Below are 22,069 nucleotides of genomic sequence, written 5' to 3'. Positions count from 1 at the left end.
TGTATATATTGATGAAAAATTGACCTGTTCAAACAATTATGTTAAGTTTTTTTTCTTTTTCATACAACTGAAATGAACAACTCAACCTCCTGACATATTCTGCACATTTTCATTCAATAACATCTTTTGGCTGGATTGGCCACAATGTGCAAAACTTCACAGGTGCATGATGTGCTGCTCATGTATGGTTGGAGGTTCGGCCTGTCTCATCACTACTTGCTATGTCTCAGCTTTGGTTGGTCCTTCTAGGTATAATATGACATTTCAGTTAGCACTGCCATGAAACACTTTCTTCCAGCATTTGTTGTGGTTTATTTTGGTTGGGACAATTTTTTTCAGTTCGGCAGAATCATGGTGTAAGTGCTGTTTATTCTTTGTTATTTGTTTGTGATATAAAGGAAGTTCACAGGTCCAGTGGCTGTTTGTATGAAAAGAGGCAGTCCAGTAATCTGTTGCTGCAATTCTTCAAAAATGAATGGGAATCATAGAGAAGAAGGATGAGAACTCTATATCTGTTATGTAGTTGCATAATCGACAGGTACTGAAAACTTGCTGTGAAATGGTATTACAACAACAAGCAGAAAGACTTTGAAGATTTAATTCACAACAAAACAGCTACTAGTTATAATGACTAACAACAGACAATTTTTATGCAATTAACTGTTCTGTACACTGGTAAGCACTTGTGTTAAATATGCAGGCATGGGACATGTGATGTAATGTAATTGATGGTGATAACAGTAAATTTTCCAAAGTTGCACACATTATTACAGCATCAGTTGCAACAGTTTTTGATGGACCTGACCACTTTTGAATTTATGAAGAAAAAAGGAAAGTAAGAATGAAAATGAGAGGATCTGGAATGGATTACAGACCTTGCATTTTAAATAGACTTGACTGCAGATTGCCCTCAGTGAAACATTTCAGGGTGAGAGGCACCTTATTTCTGATTTTGTCGCGAAAGTAGATGTATTTACAATGGAAATCACATTATGGAAGGGACAACTTCTGACAAAGTACACTATCCATTTCCCTAAGCTCACTGGCATTAAAGAAAACTTCTTCTGAACAATCCACTGTGGCACTGAAAGAATTACAGGAATACCTTTCTAAGCATTTGAGGACACTGCATTTCATACATCTGCTTTTGAGACCATTTTCCATCTGAATTGAAAGTGATCATGTACATCTCCATATGGAACTTGTTGATTGGTAATGTAATTCTGTCTAAAAGACAAATTCTTTTTCATTATAGCTGTCTAGGAGTTCTATGTTGTTTCCCTTGGGATGAGTTTCCACATTTCCATAATATGGTTGCAAGTGTGTTTTGTGTGAAAGGATTTTTTTCAATTATGAAACCAAATAACTCATGACCATGTGGCAAACTGAGAGATGAAAACCAGAAAAAACTGTCTGTATCTGTCTGCCTGACAAAAATTTGTGCAATATACAAATCTTGTTGTCTTCAGCGTGCCAAAAATAATTAAATAATACTGAAAATTTGTTTTGTTTGTAATCAATGTTCTTGGGGCATATGAAACAAAATCACATACCACATGTGGAGCTTTCACAATTTCTCTTTCTTTTCTCTCTTTCCACTCAGAGAGTGTGACATGACACAGAGGGAAGTGTGAACTTGGGCAAGAGACACGCGCACTGTGCACAAGAAGAGTTCTTGGCTGTCCCTGTGTTATTGAATAATTTATGTGGGGTAACTCATCACTTAGAAATAGAGCACTGATTGTACAAAAATGGCAATAAGAATAATTTGTGGTGTTCACCTGCAGTCATCAAGTATGAACTCCATCCAAGCCTTAGGAACTTTAACTGCACCATCACAATACATATATTTCCTTATGACATTCATGATAAATAATTCACCATAAGTTGAGAAGAATAGTGATGGTCATACCAACAACACCAGAGGAAAAACTGATCTTTATTGCCTGTTATTAAAGCCGTTGGTGATGAAGAAAAATAAAATGTGCAGCAACAAAAGTTTTTTGAGGGATGGAGGGAGAGGGAGTAAACTGACTTGTTACACATCATTTTGGTAAAAGAATCATTCAAAAGATATACGGAACACATAACTAACAAACTAACAAACATTCACAAAGCCTGCCAAACCAAGGCAGCAAGGAAAATGTTGTAGCTGTAGTGGGCCATATGATTTATTTAGCTGCTTAATTACCTTGGATGAGTTTTGAGTGTACTACTGTGGCCCTTAGACAAGGGAGTAAAGCAACATTGAAACATGTGGTTTCCCTTCCTCTGAAAAAGACAAGAGAGCCAACTGTCATTGGGCAAGGTGACACTTGGTCAGTTTTTGGACTCACATGGTGTAGTGCTAAGAGATTATGCTTATGAGGCACAAAATAGCTCAGAACAATACTATCAAAATCTTGAGATGAGATTAGACTAGGCTGTAAAGACAAAGTCTTGTGAGAAGCTTCCCGATGTGATATTTTTGCTACCTACCATAGATGTAGCTCATTCTGCAAAGAATACTCTTGTACATGCCGCTTCTTTCTGCTTAAAAAATGATGACTAGGTGATTTTTACAGCTGGAACGTTTCCTGAATAGCCAGAATGCAGATTTCTACAACCAAGGTCTCCATCATGTCATTCACCATTATGAAAAATGTATCACATTGAAGTGTGAATATGTAGAGAAATATTAGCATGATCACCAAGTTTCTTGATCACAGCTTAATTATTTTTAGGTGGTAATTAATATTTTATTACAAAATGTATTTTCATTATGTGAGTACAGATTGATGTCAGCTGTTTGTGACAAAATTTGTGCCTGACTGGGATTCGAACCTGGATTTCCTGCTTATCAGCAAGTGGTCGCCTTAACAAATTTGGCTATCTGAGCATACCTCCAGAACCAACCGAAACTTCCATGTCTTGGAATTCACAACCCTTATGATAGCAAATTTTGTGATTCCCGCACAGGGAAAGACATATATTTTACTGTCATTTTAGCCTGTTGAGCCATGGATACATCGATGATGGTTACAATATCTTGTGTCCATATTGTGTCTGTATACTACATTACAATGCATGCATGCATGTCTGAATGAAACTGTAATGTGAAGACACAGACACAGAATAACCCCTACCTCTCATGAGCTTGATGTTCCATGATCCACACAGTTACATCAGATTCAATACAGCATTAAATGTTACACTGCATGCCAAAAATTCTCTGCACAGACATCTGTAACATTATTTAATCCAAATAGGCCTCTTTATGATACAAAAAAATTACAACAATTATCTGCACCAGTAAAATTTTTTACCAATATCCTAACACAATTCAAGGGTTTCAGCCACTGCGCAAGTGGATACAGATGTTCTCAAATATATTTTTGCTTTATGCAGCCATCTGTCTTGTTTGCATTTTATTTTGAAGATAAAACTTTCATGGAAACCAAGAGAATAGCAACTGTCATCCAACGGTTACCTGCTTCCATAGTACTAGAACTAAGAGAAAACAAACTTACAGCCTACAAATACAGAGTGAGCAGATAGAACTTCACAGTGAGTAGTGTCCTTGATATTCACAACTTTATTTTGCTTTAAGGCAGTAGCAGTACCAGACTTCATTTCAGACTTTTTATGAATTTGAAGACCAGCATCCTATGCACCTGCAACAACATGCATACAGCAGGCTATTAAGTTTTTGGAGGCATTGCATTGTGTGAAGTGTTTACATAATGGCTTGCAGTAAGCAACTTACTGGAGCAACTACAAAATGAAATGCAATCCTGATGACTTGCTACAGCTAACAAATATACGCATGTGAGCCACTGTATGTGCCTGAGAAAGAGGGCAGACCCCCTTGAAATGTATCCTGGGTATTAAAAAAGAAAATTGGACTGACACAGGTAACAGTCATCTCTATTACTGTTCATTTGATACAACATCCACAATTGAGTGCAATGACAAACCACCTTCACTAATACCTCAACAAGGAGGCATACATAAGGTTCTTCTTAATGTAGGCCAAAAGCTTACTAGTGACTGGGAATTTTCCTCCTGTTTCTTATCCAACACTGAATGCCGAGTTCACAGTAGTTTTGTCCTCAACAATCGAGAGCACAAATAAAATTCAGGCAAAACAATAAAAAGCTGTAATATTTGTTGTTGGGAAGATGATAATAAAATGAGGATAATTCTGGGATCATGCAGTTAACTGGTTTGTCAGTTACATATTCCATCGTCACTTACATGATATAGTTTGGTGATATGTACTGAGATAATTTATGGTTATTAACTTTATCTGCATTTCAATGCGACTGCATTCTTTTATTTGCAAATGAAACCACATACAAGAAAAGACTATTTTGTTTCTATGGAATATGAGTTGCCAGAAGCAAATTTAGCATTGCTATCTTCCAGGAATTTGATTTAATTTTTCTGCATAAGTTATCGAAGACTTTGGTAGCCCTTCTGGGTTACAGTGAATTTTAATGAAGTACTCTGAAAGTAGGTCTCACGGAAAACAGTCAAGGAAATTATTTACCATGCCAAAGATCATCAAGAAGAGGTTCATAGTGCAGCTTGTAGCCTTGCAGAACACCATTGCTGTGTGATGTGGGTGGTGGCTGCCAGCTGACTTGTACAGAATGGGAAGACAAACCAACACAGCGCACATCCTCAGGTGGCATACTTGGAACTGAAACATTAAACTAGCATAATTATACCAATATTTTGCACTTTGATTTACAAAATACTGAAACTATTTTGAACATGACACAAAAATCTACACAGAAAAAATAGAAAGACTACACCTGAAATAAAAAATACATCATTCTTGCTTCTAACAAGTGTAAGCACACATCAAGGAAATGAAATGGAATTCCATGCAAACGAGGCAGTAGGACTCGGTATGTCTCCAGCCCCCCCTTCCCTTCCTCCTGCCCCCCTCCCCCCCAAATCTCCCCTCCTCTCTCTCTGTCTCTTTCTCATACGCACGCACGCACGCGCACACACACACACACACACACACACACACACACACACACACACACACACTGGATACACTATCTCAGATAAAGCAAAAACATGAAGCTATACAAAAGCACTGCAATGTTAAAGTCCAATAAGAAGATTTAGCCAATAGGAACATAAGTGGCCAAACACTCTCCTATAGTTCATAACTAAGAGGAATATCCAAGGAGAGAATAACTGGCAGAGAAATCTATCTTAAGACGGAAACACAAAATTACACATAAGTTTTGAAAAGGCAGCTGTGCCTTAAATGACAACATGGCATGTAGGACTATAACATTTATTGTCACACACATAATGCACATGGACAAAAGATATGAGATAGAAAAGCAAAACTACACACTGCACAGAAAAACATAATACTGACATTCATGCACTGTAAAAACTACACTACCAGCAAGTCTAACAAACCAAAATAAAGAAAGAACAAAGCTGAATTAATTTCAGAATGGAAAAAGTTCTTTACACACAGAAAAAGAGAAGTACCAATCACCAAAAATACTGGACCAGCAGAATTTTGTCACACACAGTAGTAGCAAGAGAGGCAGATTGTATTCCCAAGTGTTGAAACAGGATTCACTTAGGAGTGTTTTTCATTATACTCTCCTATGCTGCAAACAATCTTCTTAAAAACAACAAATTTCCACATTATACCATATATGTGAACCAGATTAGTGTTTTTAGCAATTTGCTGGTCTCCAAGTTCAGTAAAAGCAATGGAGTTCAGAGATAAATTGTGAGTCATATGCAGCAGCCAATTTTGTCATGGTAATGATAATGACTGGTTATGACATGCACTGCTCAAGACATGACAATCTGTGACAGCCCAGCAGTCACTGTCCAATCATGGATATTGGTTACAGTGCAGTTACATATGTGCTTAGTGGTGTGGCTCCAGTTCGTCGAATAGTTGACTTCGGAAATATCTGTTATGTGAACATCAACTGCTGCAGCTGAACAGCTGGTTAAGATTAGGTACTGATCTGCAGGTAACTAACACACTGAAGAAATAAAATTTCGATTTCATAAGCAAATGGAACAGTCTGGCGAAGATACAGTTTTAGGATCTGTTGCTATATTACACTGTGTAAACTCCACAATATTCAACTGAAGCCACTCCACAAAATTCTCAGGTGGTTGCTTCTGCTGGCAAGTAACGGCTGTCAGCATCCACACTGTTCACTGGAGTTGCTTCACGATAGTATGTGTTGAGAATCTCCTACTGAGAACTGAGGTGTGGCTTTCCACATGTGCACATGGTCACTAGTGTTAGTTCAGAGCTTCACTGTGGCTGGGAGCCAAAACAAGACTGGTGCTGTGTGGGTCTCTGCTGTTTTGAAAATTGTTTTTTGTTTGAAATTTCTGTCCTGCTTCGCAAGATCTGATGGCAGGAAGTGTAGGTTTACAGACTAAACTGAGTGGGGATATAGAATCTCTATTCACAAAGTTGTCTGTCATGTGAATGTGTATCCTGAGCACAGAAATTATTCTGCTACTTCTGATATGTCTAGTTGTCCCAGACATCTATGCAAGGGTGTTCACTGCACCACTCTTGCACCATGAAAAACTTCAGACCAATACAGACATTCCACACTGATGCAGAATATTATACATGCCTTGTTTTCCAAGGCTGTGCTTGTCTTTGTCAGGATACCGAAAGTTGCTCAGTTTTTCAAGTGGAGAAAGACAAATATAATACCACTTCTTCCTCACATTAGGGACTGAGTTATGTGTTCCTCCTTCCCAACCAATCTTTCTTTATGCCCTGAGCAAGGAACTTAACTGCTGATAGCTAGAGATTGTTTTTCTTCCACTTTTAAGTATTTCTATTGGCAGTACTTGGAATTTTGCTGCCTGAAGGTAATTACTAGCCAGTCTTTTGTCTCCTTGTAATTTAAAAGTTTTCTCAACTGAATTTTACTTTTAATACCTTTAACACTGTGTCAATTCACTATTCTTTCAGTTCATGAAAAATTTCTACTGAAGTACAGCAAAAAGGCCATGGAGAGTGGGTGCCTCCACTTCTTCATAGTGTTACCTGGGCCTGACTCATTTCAGCTGGAACGTTTGATTAATTTGTTTTTCTGAATAGCTGAAATGTACTGGTGTGAATTGGCTTACAGTACATGCTGTGTCCCAGCATTTTGTTGGCTTTCCTTCATACCACTGGGTCTAGCAAGGGTAATGTGCCATCTTTTACTGCCTCTGTTTCCAACTTAATATGAGATAGAGTAAATTTAGTTGTTGAAGAAATGTAGGAAATATTTCTGGTTCCTCAGAACACATCTCAAATGTGTCATCCATGTTCAAACAAAATTAGGATAGTACTAAGGGGTGAAACTTCCAGATGGAATTACTACAAAAAGATTGCCACACTTTGGGCATTGGGATTTACTATATATAAGGCATGTCTGGAAAGTAAGTGCCATTCTGGAAAGAAACTCATAAAATATTTTCTTCAAGCCAAAATCTATTTTTACAAGACAGAGCATTTCTTAAACTATTTTTCCACACAGATGCACCGTTTTCTGCTTGTTGAGTTCCTTCTCAGAGTTGGAACAAGCAATACAGTATGATACTGTGAAAAACTGAGAAAACTTTGGCATGCAATTCAAAACATAATGTGTGGGTTGCTCTGTCAAGGCTTTGTGTTGCTTCATGCCAATGCACATTTGCAATCTGCTGCTGTAACTGAAAGCCTTATTCAGCAATTCAGTTGGGAGCAGTTTCATCACCCCCCATACAGCCCCAATCTCTCACCTACTCACCACAATTTGTTCTTAAACTTGAAGCATGATTTTGAAGGAAGGCAGTCTGACAGTGATGATGACATAGAAAATGGTGCTCACCTGTGGCTGTCTTCACTGGTGGCATTTTTCTGCGAAGAGGGCATAGAAAGATGGTTTTCCACTATGACAAATGTCTGAACAATAGAGGCAACTATGTAGAAAATGCTTTTTTCCTGCAAAAATAAATTTTGGTTTGAAAAAATGTTTTTATCAGTTATTTTTCCAAAATGGTACTTACTTTCTGGACAGGCCTTGTACCAGCAACTACCAGCAGCAGACACTTCAAGACGTTGAGCAGTTGCCCAAATAATATTGTGAGGTTAAAATAATGTGGTCTAGCGGCAGAACTGAGAACTCAGGGCAGAACTGAGAACTGTATATTAAATGGATCTGCCAAGAATTCCAAAGTTTGGTGTTAGCAGTCACCGTGAGAGGACCAACATTGACAGGTGTGGCAACACATAAATAAAATAAATTAATGTGAATTGTGATTTTCAGAATGAATTTTCGCTATGGAATGGAGAGCAAGCTGTTGGAAAACATACTGACATAATAAAATTAAACAGTGAAAAATTCTGGATGGAATGTCGCAATATTAAGCCTTGTTTACACTGTGGCAACAGATTGCAACATTGTGACATGCAGCAGTGCTGTGCACTGCAGTGACGTATGTTGTGTGACATGCAGCAGTGCCACGCACTGCGGTGACGTATGTTGTGACATGATTCATGCAACACAGATGACACCTTGCATTGTGTCGCAAGCTGCCGCAGCTAGCTCCCAAGCTGAGTGGATTCATATGCGACATTTTCTGTGTGGCAGCACTAACTTCAAAAACATGGAGCTGTTCAATGAAAAGTCTTTTAGAGTTCATAGATGAGTACAAACAATCCGATGTGCTGTGGGATGTACATAAAAGCAATTATAAAAATAATGTTATAAAAAAGATATGTTATATGGAACCTCGGTTCAAAATATGAAATTGGTGAGAGCACAGTGAAGATGAACATTAAGAAACTGAGAAGTGCATTTCATTGTGCAACAAATTAAAAAAAAAACATGGTTCAGTGCCTAATATGGAAAGGAAATGGTTATCGTATGAATCATTAAAATTTATTCTCAATGTGACGGAACCACATGCAGGAATGAACAGCTCAGTTAAGTGACGACAGTTCAATAACTATACATATTTTACAACTGACTGCTGTAGTATACCAATCCATCATCATAAAATTATCAATAAGTATATTTTTAAATTTTATTCTGTTCACAGAAAGTCTCAGTCTTCTAAGTTATTGTTGTAATCAATAGCCTACACATAGCACCTTCTACCAAATGCATTTGAATAATACACTCCTGGAAATTGAAATAAGAACACCGTGAATTCATTGTCCCAGGAAGGGGAAACTTTATTGACACATTCCTGGGGTCAGATACATCACATGATCACACTGACAGAACCACAGGCACATAGACACAGGCAACAGAGCATGCACAATGTCGGCACTAGTACAGTGTATATCCACCTTTCGCAGCAATGCAGGCTGCTATTCTCCCATGGAGACGATCGTAGAGATGCTGGATGTAGTCCTGTGGAACGGCTTGCCATGCCATTTCCACCTGGCGCCTCAGTTGGACCAGCGTTCGTGCTGGACGTGCAGACCGTGTGAGATGACGCTTCATCCAGTCCCAAACATGCTCAATGGGGGACAGATCCGGAGATCTTGCTGGCCAGGGTAGTTGACTTACACCTTCTAGAGCACGTTGGGTGGCACGGGATACATGCGGACGTGCATTGTCCTGTTGGAACAGCAAGTTCCCTTGCCAGTCTAGGAATGGTAGAACGATGGGTTCGATGACGGTTTGGATGTACCGTGCACTATTCAGTGTCCCCTCGACGATCACCAGTGGTGTACGGCCAGTGTAGGAGATCGCTCCCCACACCATGATGCCGGGTGTTGGCCCTGTGTGCCTCGGTCGTATGCAGTCCTGATTGTGGCGCTCACCTGCACGGTGCCAAACACGCATACGACCATCATTGGCACCAAGGCAGAAGCGACTCTCATCGCTGAAGACGACACGTCTCCATTTGTCCCTCCATTCACGCCTGTCGCAACACCACTGGAGGCGGGCTGCACGATGTTGGGGCGTGAGCGGAAGATGGCCTAACGGTGTGCGGGACCGTAGCCCAGCTTCATGGAGACGGTTGCGAGGGTCCTCGCCGATACCCCAGGAGCAACAGTGTCCCTAATTTGCTGGGAAGTGGCGGTGCGGTCCCCTACGGCACTGCGTAGGATCCTACGGTCTTGGCGTGCATCCGTGCGTCGCTGCGGTCCAGTCCCAGGTCGACGGGCACGTGCACCTTCCGCCGACCACTGGCGACAACATCGATGTACTGTGGAGACCTCACGCCCCACGTGTTGAGCAATTCGGCGGTATGTCCACCCGGCCTTCAGCATGCCCACTATACGCCCTCGCTCAAAGTCCGTCAGCTGCACATACGGTTCACGTCCACGCTGTCGCGGCATGCTACCAGTGTTAAAGACTGCGATGGAGCTCCATATGCCATGGCAAACTGGCTGACACTGACGGCGGCGGTGCACAAATGCTGCGCAGCTAGCGCCATTCGACGGCCAACACCGCGGTTCCTGGTGTGTCCGCTGTGCCGTGCGTGTGATCATTGCTTGTACAGCCCTCTCGCAGTGTCCGGAGCAAGTATGGTGGGTCTGACACACCGGTGTCAATGTGTTCTTTTTTCCATTTCCAGGAGTGTATGTAATCAATAGACGCAATAGTAATTTCAGAATTTATTCTACTACAGTAAACCACATAAACGAGTTTGTAGGAAGAAAGTAACTGAAAAGTTAGAGTTCATTTATATAATTATGTTTATTTACATAAATTAATATACATTTTAGTAAATAAATAATTAATATATATTGCAGGACATGGTATGATTCTACTGGTGTATGTCCTGCCTTTCAACCTTTCCTTATAGCGTCATGAAATATTCGTTGAACTCTTCTCGTACTAGTTGTGCGTGGTCTTCGAGGTATGCTTCACAAACCTGTATGATTGTGGGTACTTAGCGTTCAAGCTCCAAGAACAACTGCACCATTATCTAGGTCTTCAAAATGCAGTTCTGACAATACGTCTTGCTCGAGAAGGTTGGTAATTAAATATTCTCTCCTGTGTCTTTGCTAATTGCCCAGCATATTGCTTCATGATATTTTTGGTCACTGGACATGCATCATCTGCTACTGAAACATATGGGCTCAGATTTTCTCTGATTGGAAGAGAATCTGAGGGATGAATGTTTAATTTATTTTCTGTTAATGCTTTGAGAAAAGCAGTGTTCTTGAAAAGTCCTCCATCAGATATGGGGACCTGACATCCAACACATAAGCAGTGAAAACAGTAATTTGCACCTACAACTGCCATAAGCATAATGGTAAATGATTTTATTTTTAGTTTATATATTCACTTTGTCTTGGCAGGAGATGTAATTTGTACATGCTTGCCATCTATCACTCCTATACAGTGAGGGAATTTCCACTTCATCTGTGAGCCTTCTTGACATATTCTCCTCTTCGATCATCATTTTGTTTTCTGTTGATTTTCATTTCCATTGCTAACAGCATGTGCAATGACAAACTAAGCCACCACTGCAGTCACTTGATCACCTATGCTCCTGCAAGACCGACTCAGTGTGGCACAAATTCTGTTGCTTTGGTATAAATTAACCTGCCCCATGCAATATACGCTGCAAGATCTTGCCTTTTGTAGCATACAACTAGGTGACACACAGCACATTTTTGTAGCATGTCACAGTGTTGCAAGGCATTGCCCCAGAATAAACAAGGCTTTATGAAAAGGATACTTGTTACTCGCTATATGGCAGAGATGTCAAGTTGCAGATAGGTACAACAAAAAGACTGTCACAAAGTGAGCTTTCATACACCAAGGTCTTCGTTGATTATAGACTCACATATTGAGGTAAATGCTGCTTGCTTCAGTAGCCAGTCTGTGGTCATGTGTGTGTGAGTTGTGTTTGCGTGAGTGAGTGTGTGTATGTTGCCTATATCCAACGAAGGCCTTGTTGACCAAAAGCTCCCTTTCTGACAGTCTGTTTGTTGTGCCTACCTGAGACTCAGCATCTCTGCTATATGGTGAGTAGCAACTGTCTTTTGTATAATTTTGTGCTAGTATGGTGCTCAAACCTGGGCCCTCATCACTTGTGAACAGTGCCCTACCAACTGCGCTATCAAGGTATGCCTCAGAGTTTCAATCTGTCAGCTCTTCCCTCTTGTTTTTCCAACTATAGGTTCTTCTCCAGACTCTGCTAGACTGACACAGTTGGTAAAAAAGAATAACACAGAGAAATGTACTAGTAGACTGGAGCACGGAAGTAGATATGGATAACTATACAAAATCCATGGGTCTGGGTTCTAATCCTCCTCTAACACAAAGATTTAATTGACCAAGTAGTTTCACAACAGCAGATACTCCACTGCAGAGTGAAATATTTATTCTGGAAACACAGAGTGAAATATTTATACTGGAAACAGTCTCTTTTTATCCCACTGCTAAGCCATGTATCTGTCAAATCTTTTCTCCTAGTGATATCAGTCCAGTAAGGAATGCAAAAGGAACTCTGTGCTATTCAGACTGCTGGAGAGAACAGTTGACAAAGAGAAATTGTGAAGTGTGCCACAAGGCATGCTATGTCAGTGATTGTGGCATTTTATGTAAATATTTGTCTATGTTAGTAATGAAAAGGGATTAAAAAGTACTTTGCTTGTTTTCATCTTTTGTTATTCCTTAGTAGTAACCCTCAATGTCTGAAGAAAATTAGCTATTCCTTCATCAGCAGGACCATTGGACATTGGATAGGAGACACTGAAATATAATAGCTATGACTGCTGCTTGTTCTGTTGTTGTACACAAGTCCTTTGACTGCTATAACAGCTGTCTCCTCAGTCAATGTCTTTCTCATTCAACAATGGAAAAAGCATAGAGATGTCACCTTAGTATTATGATTGGTGAGTTCACATCAAGCCTGAAGGTTTGAGTTTCTTTAGCTGCAAGAAACAAGCAGGCCAGGCTTACGTACAATGTCTACCAAGCTTCAAGGCATGAGTCAAGACATGGCTGTAGTCACTCACACGGAATCAGCCTTATGATATGTCATTCCACACAGGATGTGTCTGAATAGTGGATACCTGCTGAAGCTCTCAAACTGGATGATCTCTCACCCAAAAACTTCCTCTTGGATCCTCATTCGTCTCCTTCTTGCTATCATACTTTACTTTTCTCTTCTAAAAACTCTTAGCGTCATAAACAGACACAAGCCCCTATCACACAGGTTTTTATACTGATTATGGTTGCACTGGATACATAGAATCTGTTTGTCACAGTAGCAGCAAGATTGCCACACAGGCCATGTAGCAGATCCAAATGAAGTGCACCTGGCAGGCGTACTGAGATACCAGAGTGTGTCCACTTTTGGACAATAGGTATCAACACAACAAGAGTGGCTATTAAGGCAGCAATGGGGGCATAGAGTATCTAGCAGAACTTGCCAACTATCTCTGTCCCTGAAATTTCCTCATTTCTGCCCTGGTTCTTCTAATTCTCTTTACTTCCCCCTCCCACCCTCTTTCATGTACATGATGTTTCTGTTTTGCCATATCGGATACAACTGTTTGAATGCAGCATTTGTCTTTTTTATGTGGTTCTTTACATCTTCTCCAGCTCTATCATCTACCGTCACCAACAACCCAGATATAAGAATGAGTTGATAGTCTCCACCTGCTGCTCCCCTGTAAACAGAGGCACTTCCCATATTCCCAGAATTTACTTTCGCTTCCATTGTTTTATTTATATTTATCTTGAGGCCAGCAATCTCAGCTTGTTTTGGAATTTAATTTAGCTTTCATATCTGCTAGCATTTGAGCTAATAGGACTGTCATCTGTGAAATCCAAATCCTCCAGACGTTCATGGATCCCCATCAGATTTCTCTTCTTGTGCCTGCTGTGACTCTTCTCATAATTGAGTCAAGGACAAATAGAAAAAGTATTGGTGACAAAAGATATCCCTGCTGGACTCTTGTTGGCCCTGTGAGATTTCCTTTCAGGGTCACACAACATTTGTAGTGATCAAAAAGGTCTTTGATGTTGGTTAGAATCTTCTGTGGCATACCATACTTGTGCAAAACCTGCCACTGCACTTAATGTTTCACAGAAATGAAGGCCTTTTCAAAATCAATGATTGCCAGGAACATGGTAGCCTGGAATTATTTACTTTGTTTCAGAAGCAGAGTTTTTTAACTGTCTAAAGCTGCTGCTGATTATGGGTTTAAAGAGAATAAACATCAAAGGTCATCAGTCTCATATTCACTCCCCAGGAAGGAGAGTAAAGTCCATGTGCAAGTGAGAGAAAGTTTTCTAAATATTTATGTAGTGTGTATCTGAGGCAGAATGTGGGTACCAAACCGGCATTCTCCTAGAGGAATGTGGGAAACCACCTAAACTCCATACCCAAGCTGGCTGGCACCCCAGCCATTGTTGTTAATCTGTGGGGAAGATTTGAAACAGGGATAGCATAGCACCCCACTCAGAAGCAGGCGCTTCAATGAACTTGGCTGTCTGGGCAGGTAAATATCTCAAGAGAGGAAAGAATTGCCAAACTACGCACGCAGAGTTGTAGTGTCAACTTTGAAGGAAATTAGAAGCTAAATCATCTTGGGCAATACCATTCTTGTCTATCCTCAGGTAGTATATTTTTTTCAACTTGCCTTATACTTTTACTTTCATACACTTGAGCATCAACACAAGATTGGCAGAACACGTGATAAACAAGCTATCACTTTTGTGGTTTTTGTGAAAAAGTGTGGCGGCAGCTGTCACACAGAAAATCTTCAGTGAGCATGTGGACTGTATGCTTACTGGAAGTGTTTTGCAAACATCAAAATGTCTTACATGGAATTTTGTTGAGGTAAGCAAGGGAAAGTACCTGTCAAAGAGATGACTCTAACATGTCATTCATACATCACAAATAAATGATATCTTCCCAGTAGGAAATTGCAAAACGATCAAGGTCTCCCAGCAAATAATACCACACTGATCTTTCCACTGTTTATTGGTGTATAAGCTTTCATCGGTACACTGGCAGTAAATGCTCATGAAACTAGCATGACGTTTAAAAGTGCGACTTTGCTCTGTTAAATGAAATTGTATTCTTAGTAGTGATAATTAATTTTAATTTATTATCATCTACTATTTTAAAAGGACAAGACAAGACCTCGCAGGAAGAAATTTTCTGAGTGGTACATGATATGAAGGGTCAGTTTTTACTTTATGTTATAGAGGCTTACAATGGCATTCAAATGCAAATTCTGACAGTTATAACAAATCATTTCCATTTATAACAACATCTACAGTTGTTCAGTTTCCTTTTCATTCCATTCACATATTGAGTGTGGGAAGAATAACTGTTTAAATGCATCTGTGTATACTGTAATTAACTTAACTTTGTTTCTGCAATCTCTATGGGAGCAAGATGTTGGAGTACCTAGCATATTCCTCAATTCTTCACTTAATCACTTGCCAGCCTCTATTGGTGAAGTGCCAAGAGACTAGTGAGTCACATATTTAGCTTTTCTGTTTGTTTTCATAGTTTAATTCTTAAGTTACTAGTAGGAGGATGGAGTGCGTGCTGCATGCAATTGCAGGAGGAGCTGGCTGCAGTTTATGAACAGTCATTGTCAGCTATCCGGAGGCTGCTACCTTGGGATGTGAAGGCAGTGGAGAAATAGGCGCATTGCATGGGACACCTCAGGCATTGCTTCTTTCGCTAATGGGCTCTGCTATTGAGGAAACTTCTTGTGTAGTCAACATGGGGGATTCGTGCTCATGCAGGGTGAGTGGTGGCTTGTTAAGCAGATTTGTCACTTGAGGCGGAGAGTCAGTGTGGAGGCTGGCAGTCTGACCTCGCCCATTCGCTTTGTGAGTGGACAGGAGGCCACTCCTTCATCAGGGTCCAATTAGGCACATGGGGGGGGGGGGGGGGAAGGGTTTACTAGTTATTGGAAGCTCTAAATTAAGCATGTTATGGAGCCTTTTAGGGAAATAATGTCCAAAGCTGGAAAGAATTTCAATGTGCATTCAGTGTGTCTGCCGGGTTGTCTCATTCAAGATGTGGAGGAGGCCCTGCCTTTGGCTAATGAGGGTGCAGGGTGCAGTAGTCTGCAAGTTGGCACCAATGACGCCTGTCACTTGGGTTCTGAGGACATCCTCAGTTCCTACGTGTGGTTGGTAGAAGCGCTGAAGAATGCAAGCAGAGTTAACAATTTGCAGCATTGTACCTAGAGTCAGTCAAGGTTCTTTGGTTTGCATCAGAGTGGAAGGTCTCAACCAGATGCACTACTGAGCACATTTCTGGACCTGCATCATAGTGTGAAGAGTTGTAGGATTCCCCTTGATAGGTCAGGGATGCATTACACAAAGGAAGCAGCTACTGAAGTAATGGAATATTTGTGGAAAGCACATGGGCAATTTTTAAGGTAGGCAGTAGTTTCAGTTCTGTATTCGACAAGGTTGCAAGCAGCGGCTGTAGACTGCCATCATAAGAGGAGCCACCTCTAAGATATGCACATCATGTGGCTCCAACCAGTAGTGTCTGTTTGCTGTTGAGCCAGTAGCGCAGGCTTATGGTGCTGCTCATTGCTTGTTGTACCTTGTAGCTGTTCATATCACACCATTGCAAACCCAAAGTGACTCAGTTCGTTTTCCAATCTTGAGTGGTTACTGATTTGGAACTGTTGTATTTCTTCTCTGACTTCACTATATCCTAGACTTGTTAGTGCTTCATTCATTTTGTGAACTGTCTTTGTGACCTTAATAGGAACATGTGTGTTTCCCTGTGGTTTGTTGTACCCACCAGAGCATACAGAAAGTAAACACTTCAATTGTCAAAATTTTAAAAGTAAATTATTGAAGTATTCTTAACAGAGTTCCTGAATACTGCCTTCCAGGAAATTTCTTGAGCTTAAATTATTCTTTAGACCAAGAGCTTGCTGAAATTTGAAGTAGAAAGCTCTGAATATTTAGCAATTAATGGAACATGTATTGGAAAGAGAAATTAAAGGGGAAGTGTGACTGCAGTTGACAAAAATGTTCTCTCTTTTGTGGTTGTATTTGAGTGTGTCAGTGAAGTTATATGATGCATGTAACAGCTCTAGGAAATTTGAAGTTATCGGGATGCATGTAATGGGTCTAGGTAATATGAAGTTAATTGCTGGATGTTTTTATTGGCCATCCACCAGTTGCGGAAACACTCAGATTATGCAGTTGGAAACTGTGGCAGATACAGGAAAACCTCAAAGAAAGGGTGCTTAAGATATCTTGTGCTACCAACTGATTATATGCATGTACAAAACAATGCCATCTTATGATATAAAAAAGTTACAATTGAGGTTCTCTCACTTAAATGATGAATTCTATGCCCCTATTCTTCCTGGCAAATTGGTTAATTTCATCGTCAGTAGGACAATCAATGTCAGGGTGTTTTTTCAATAGAGCTAAGCCATTAAGTCAATCTTCCTCCATTGTTGACCTCAGCCATGACTTTATATGCCACGATGTTGAAAAAATTCTTTCTACTTGTAGCAGTAGATGCAGGTAGACAAGCAAATATTTTATACAGCATGTGCAAAGTAGGATAGTCAGATCTAGGACAAACAGACAATGCTTGCATAACAGAATCACAATCATTAAGGGCTTTTATACTCATTTGCTTGTATTGAAGAATGTCTCCCATTAGTCTCTTTTTAATCACAAAGAGTGATTCTTCTTCAAAGAATGGGTGGCAATGCGGGCAGCACCACAAGGAGGGGTGCACACCTCCTATAAGTACCTGCCCCTGGTTGGAAGTGACTTTAGCTGCCTGAGAATACTTGTAACATATATGGGTTCACTGCAGGTGGTATGGACAGACTGTCTTGTAAAGTACTTCTGAAAATGTTTTCCAAAAACTGTCTTGAACAACTAGTAAGACAACCCACAAGCAATGGAAATATTTTAGACCTTGTAGCTACAAACAGGCTTGACCTTATCGGCAGTGTCAGTATAGAGACAGGGATTGCAGTGATCATGTCATCATAGTGATGATATCCATCAAGAATGCTAGAAGAATATTTATGCTAGAAAAAGCAGATAAGCAATTGCTATCATCCCATTTAAAAAATGAATGGACTTCAATTAGTTCCAGTATGACGGATGTAGAGGGATTATGGTCAAAGTTTAAACTGATGGTAAATCATGCTCTGGAGATGTATGTGACAAGTAAGTGGATTAAGGATGAAAAGGAACCTCTATGGGTTAATAACCAAATTTGGAAACTGTTGAGGAAAAAGAGATTGTTGCACTCTTGGTTTAAAAAAAAGTGCACAAATGTTGACAAACAAAAGGTAGTAGAAATTCATGCAGCCATAAGAAGAACAATGTGTGAAGCATACAACTACTTCCACCATCATATCTTTGAAAAAGAACTTGCCAAGAATCTGCGAAAATGCTGGTCATGCACAAGACCACTGAGCATATCAAAGGCTTCTATCCTGTCACTCATCAACCAGACTGGTGTGCCAGTAGAAGACAGCAAAAGGAAAGCTGAAATTTTAAATTTCACATTTAAGAAAACATTCAAGCAAGTGGATTGTATGAACATTCTGTCATTTGACTGCCAAAAGATGCTCATGTGGAGGACATAGAAACTGGCATCCATGGCATAGAGAACAGCTGAAAGAGTTGAAAACAAATAAGTCATCATGTCAAGATGGAATCCCAGTTTGGTTTCACAGAAAGTACTCTCTTAGTCTGTGTTTATCATGTATATCTCACTCACCAAAATGTCCCAAGCAACTGGAAAAAAGCATAGGTGACTCCTGTACATAAGACAGGTAAAAGAATTGAGCCACATAATTACAGACCCATATCCTTATCATCAGTTTGCTGCAGAATTCTAGAACACATTCCGAGTTCTAATATAATAAATTTCCTTGAGACAGAAAAACTTCTGTCCACAAATCAGCATTGATTTAAAAAGCATCGCTCATGTGGAATTCAGCTTGTCATTTTCTCACGATATCCAACGAGTGATGGATGGAGGGACACAGGCAGATTCCACATTCCTAGATTTCCAGAAAGAATTTGACATGATGCCCCACTGCAGATTGCTGATGGATGTCTGAGCATATGGATTAGATTCCTAGATATCTGAGAGGCATGGAGATCTTTTTAAGTGATAGAACCCAGTATGCAGTTCTCGACAGCAAGTGTTCATCAATGACCTGATGAACAGGGTGAGCAGCAATTTATTGCTGTTAGCTGATGACAATGTGGTACAAGGAAAGAAGTCATCATTGAGGGACTGTAGGAATATACAAGAAGACTTAGGCAAAATTTTTAGTTGGTGTGATGAATGACAGCTTGCTCTAAATGTACAAAATGTAAGTTAATGCAAATGCATAGGAAAAACAGTCTTATCAAATTCGAATACAGCACTAGTGGGACACAGTCACTTCAATTAAATATCTAGGCATACCATTTCAAAGTGATGTGAAATGGAATGAGCACATCAGGTTGGTAGTAGGGAAGGAGAATGCTCAACTTGATTTTATTGGGAGACAGTTGGGAAAGTGTAACACATCCATAAAGGAAATGGCATATAGAATGCTAGTGCAAACATTTTTTAGTACTGTCCAAGTGTTTGGGATCTGAATCAGGTCAAATTAAAGGAAGACAAAGGGAGGCTGCTAGATTTGTTATAGTAGGTTCAGTCAGCACATAGGTTTCATGGAGATGATTTGTGAACTCAAATGAGAATCCCTGGAGGGAAATGATGCTCCTACCACAATGCACTATTGCACAAATTTAGACAACTGGGATTTGAGGCTGACTGCACTATGATTATACTGCCATAAACGTAAATTTTGCATAAGGACTATGAAGATAAGATGCAAGAAATTAGGGCTCATACAGAGGCTTTTAGAGTCATTTTTCCCTCCGTCTATTTGTGAGTGGACTAGGAGAGGAAATGACTATTACTTGTACAAGATACCCTCCAACATGCAGCATAAAGTGGTTTGCAGAATATGGAATGTAGATGTAGATTGCTGGATCTTGAAACATAGTTATTATATTTACCATGGGATCATTGGTGTAGATCTTCCAGTGTCTGCCATTTCAGGTTTTTCAGTCTTTCCTTGACACTCTTCCATGAATCAACGAACTTCTTATCTCTGTATTACTGTTATTTGTATATGTTCAATATACACTGTCAATCCTATCTGATAAAGGGTCCCACATGCTTGAGCAATATCTGAGTGCTCTGTAAGCAATCCCCTTTGTAGAATGATTGCATTTTCCCAGTATCCTACCAATGAATCAAATTTCTGCCATCTGCTTTACCTACAACTGAGAATATGTGAGTATTCCATGTCACATCTCCACAAATAGTTACAACCTGATATCTGAAGGAGTTGACTGATACCCACTGTGACTCACTGATATTATTGTCATAAAATATTACTGTGTATTTTCTGCATTTTGTGAAGTTCATAATTTTACATTTCTGAACATTTAAAGATAGCTTGGACAACTCTGAAGCCTTGTCAAGATCTGACTGGATATCTATGCAGCCTTTTCTTGGGGCAGTACTTCATTATCTATAACTGCATTATCTGCAAAAAGTCTTAGGTTGCTATTAATAGTGCCTGCCAAGTAAAACATGACAGCAAGGATCCTGACCTTACTTCCACATCTATCAGTGAGTTTCAATTCAAGATAATTTGCTGCATCCTCTCTACGAAGAAATGTGCAAGGCAGACACAAGTTCTGTTAATAATCTGTGACTTTTCGGAAGTCGCAGAACACTGCCGTTTTCTGAGTGAGTTAACTCATGGCTTTCAGGGTGCCACGTGAAAAAAAACCTTAATTGGATTTTGTATGACTAATCTTTCCTAAATCTATATTGGCTATTGTGGAGGAAGGCTTTCTGTTTGAGAAATATCTTCAGTTTAACACTGCTTCCTTCTTCTATTTCAAATTCCTCAGATGCTTTCCTGGCAGAGTTGTGTGTCTGTAACGATAATCTACTTTCAAGAGAAAGTCTTCATTAAGGAACCAACTTAGGCCCTATCTGTATTATCCTTTGATACAACCTTCATGCTAGCCTGGCTGTTTTGGCAGGATAGCTTCTACAGAACTCAAAATACCATGATAAAATATGGTTTTCTCTCAGTGAATGAATACCACGACAGTAACAAACATTAATAATGAATGATTTGCAGCATCCAGACAATACTTAGGTTTTCAACTTTATTTTAGTAACCTAATAAAACAAATATCTGCACATAGCTGGTAACTGGTTGTTGCAAATTATTCCTCAATGGTATAGGAAAACCATAACAGCAATAGGATGCTGTTGGAAAGACGGTAAAGATCACTCAAGTACTCAAGGACAAAAAAACAGCTCTGAGCACTATGGGACTTAACATCTGAGGTCATCAGTCCCCTAGAACTTAGAACTACTTAAACCTAACTAACCTAAGGACATCACACACATCCATGCCCGAGGCAGGATTCAAACCTGTGACCGTAGCGGTCGCGCAGTTCCAGACTGAAGCGCCTAGAACCGCACAGCCATCCCGGCCGGCACTCAAGGATAGAACACTGTGTAAGAGAAAGAGAGCAACTTGAAGTTCCTGCCTGTCATGAAATTATTTGGTACTATGAAAAATGTGCTTCTGTTATCATTTTAAACAGAAACAGTAGCAGTTATGAAGATATTCTGGCCAGGCTACTAGAATTAAATGAAAGAAGGTTACAGTACGGAAAATATTTTCATCGTTCCAACTGAAGTTATAATTCACTGTGCCACAGATGCAAGAGGAAAATAAATACTGTTATTTCATGTTGCATATTAGACAGTTAGAACAAGAAAGACATAATGTTAATCACCTACATAAAAGAACAGTAAAAGAACATTAGAAAGATATTTTGATGTAATTTGGCTGCTCAGGAAACAGTGTCACCAGAAGCAGCCGGTGATTATTAACATTGCAATGCAGCAAAGCAAACTCCTTTTTTACAAGTTAAATTGCAAACTAAAACTAGTTTACATGAAATGGTGTATGCTGATATGAATATATTCAAACTACTCTCTTAGTATCTACCTCAAGTTGTGAAGGTCTTTTCATCAT

At 39.8% G+C, this 22,069-nt stretch overlaps 1 protein-coding gene across 1 annotated transcript in view; it reads right to left on the bottom strand.

The window, feature by feature from the left end:
- LOC126188380 (Down syndrome cell adhesion molecule-like protein Dscam2) overlaps nucleotides 1-22,069 on the bottom strand; it is a 445,363-nt gene that overhangs the window by 104,039 nt on the left and 319,255 nt on the right. Inside the window, exon 16 of the mRNA XM_049929979.1 lies at nucleotides 4,532-4,684. Coding sequence (XP_049785936.1) covers nucleotides 4,532-4,684 — 153 coding nt within the window. The remainder of the gene's footprint in view (nucleotides 1-4,531; nucleotides 4,685-22,069) is intronic.

This window comes from Schistocerca cancellata, chromosome 5, assembly GCF_023864275.1.
Source record: "Schistocerca cancellata isolate TAMUIC-IGC-003103 chromosome 5, iqSchCanc2.1, whole genome shotgun sequence".
Lineage (NCBI taxonomy): Eukaryota > Metazoa > Arthropoda > Insecta > Orthoptera > Acrididae > Schistocerca > Schistocerca cancellata.
This window is presented reverse-complemented; position numbering and strand designations above follow the sequence as displayed.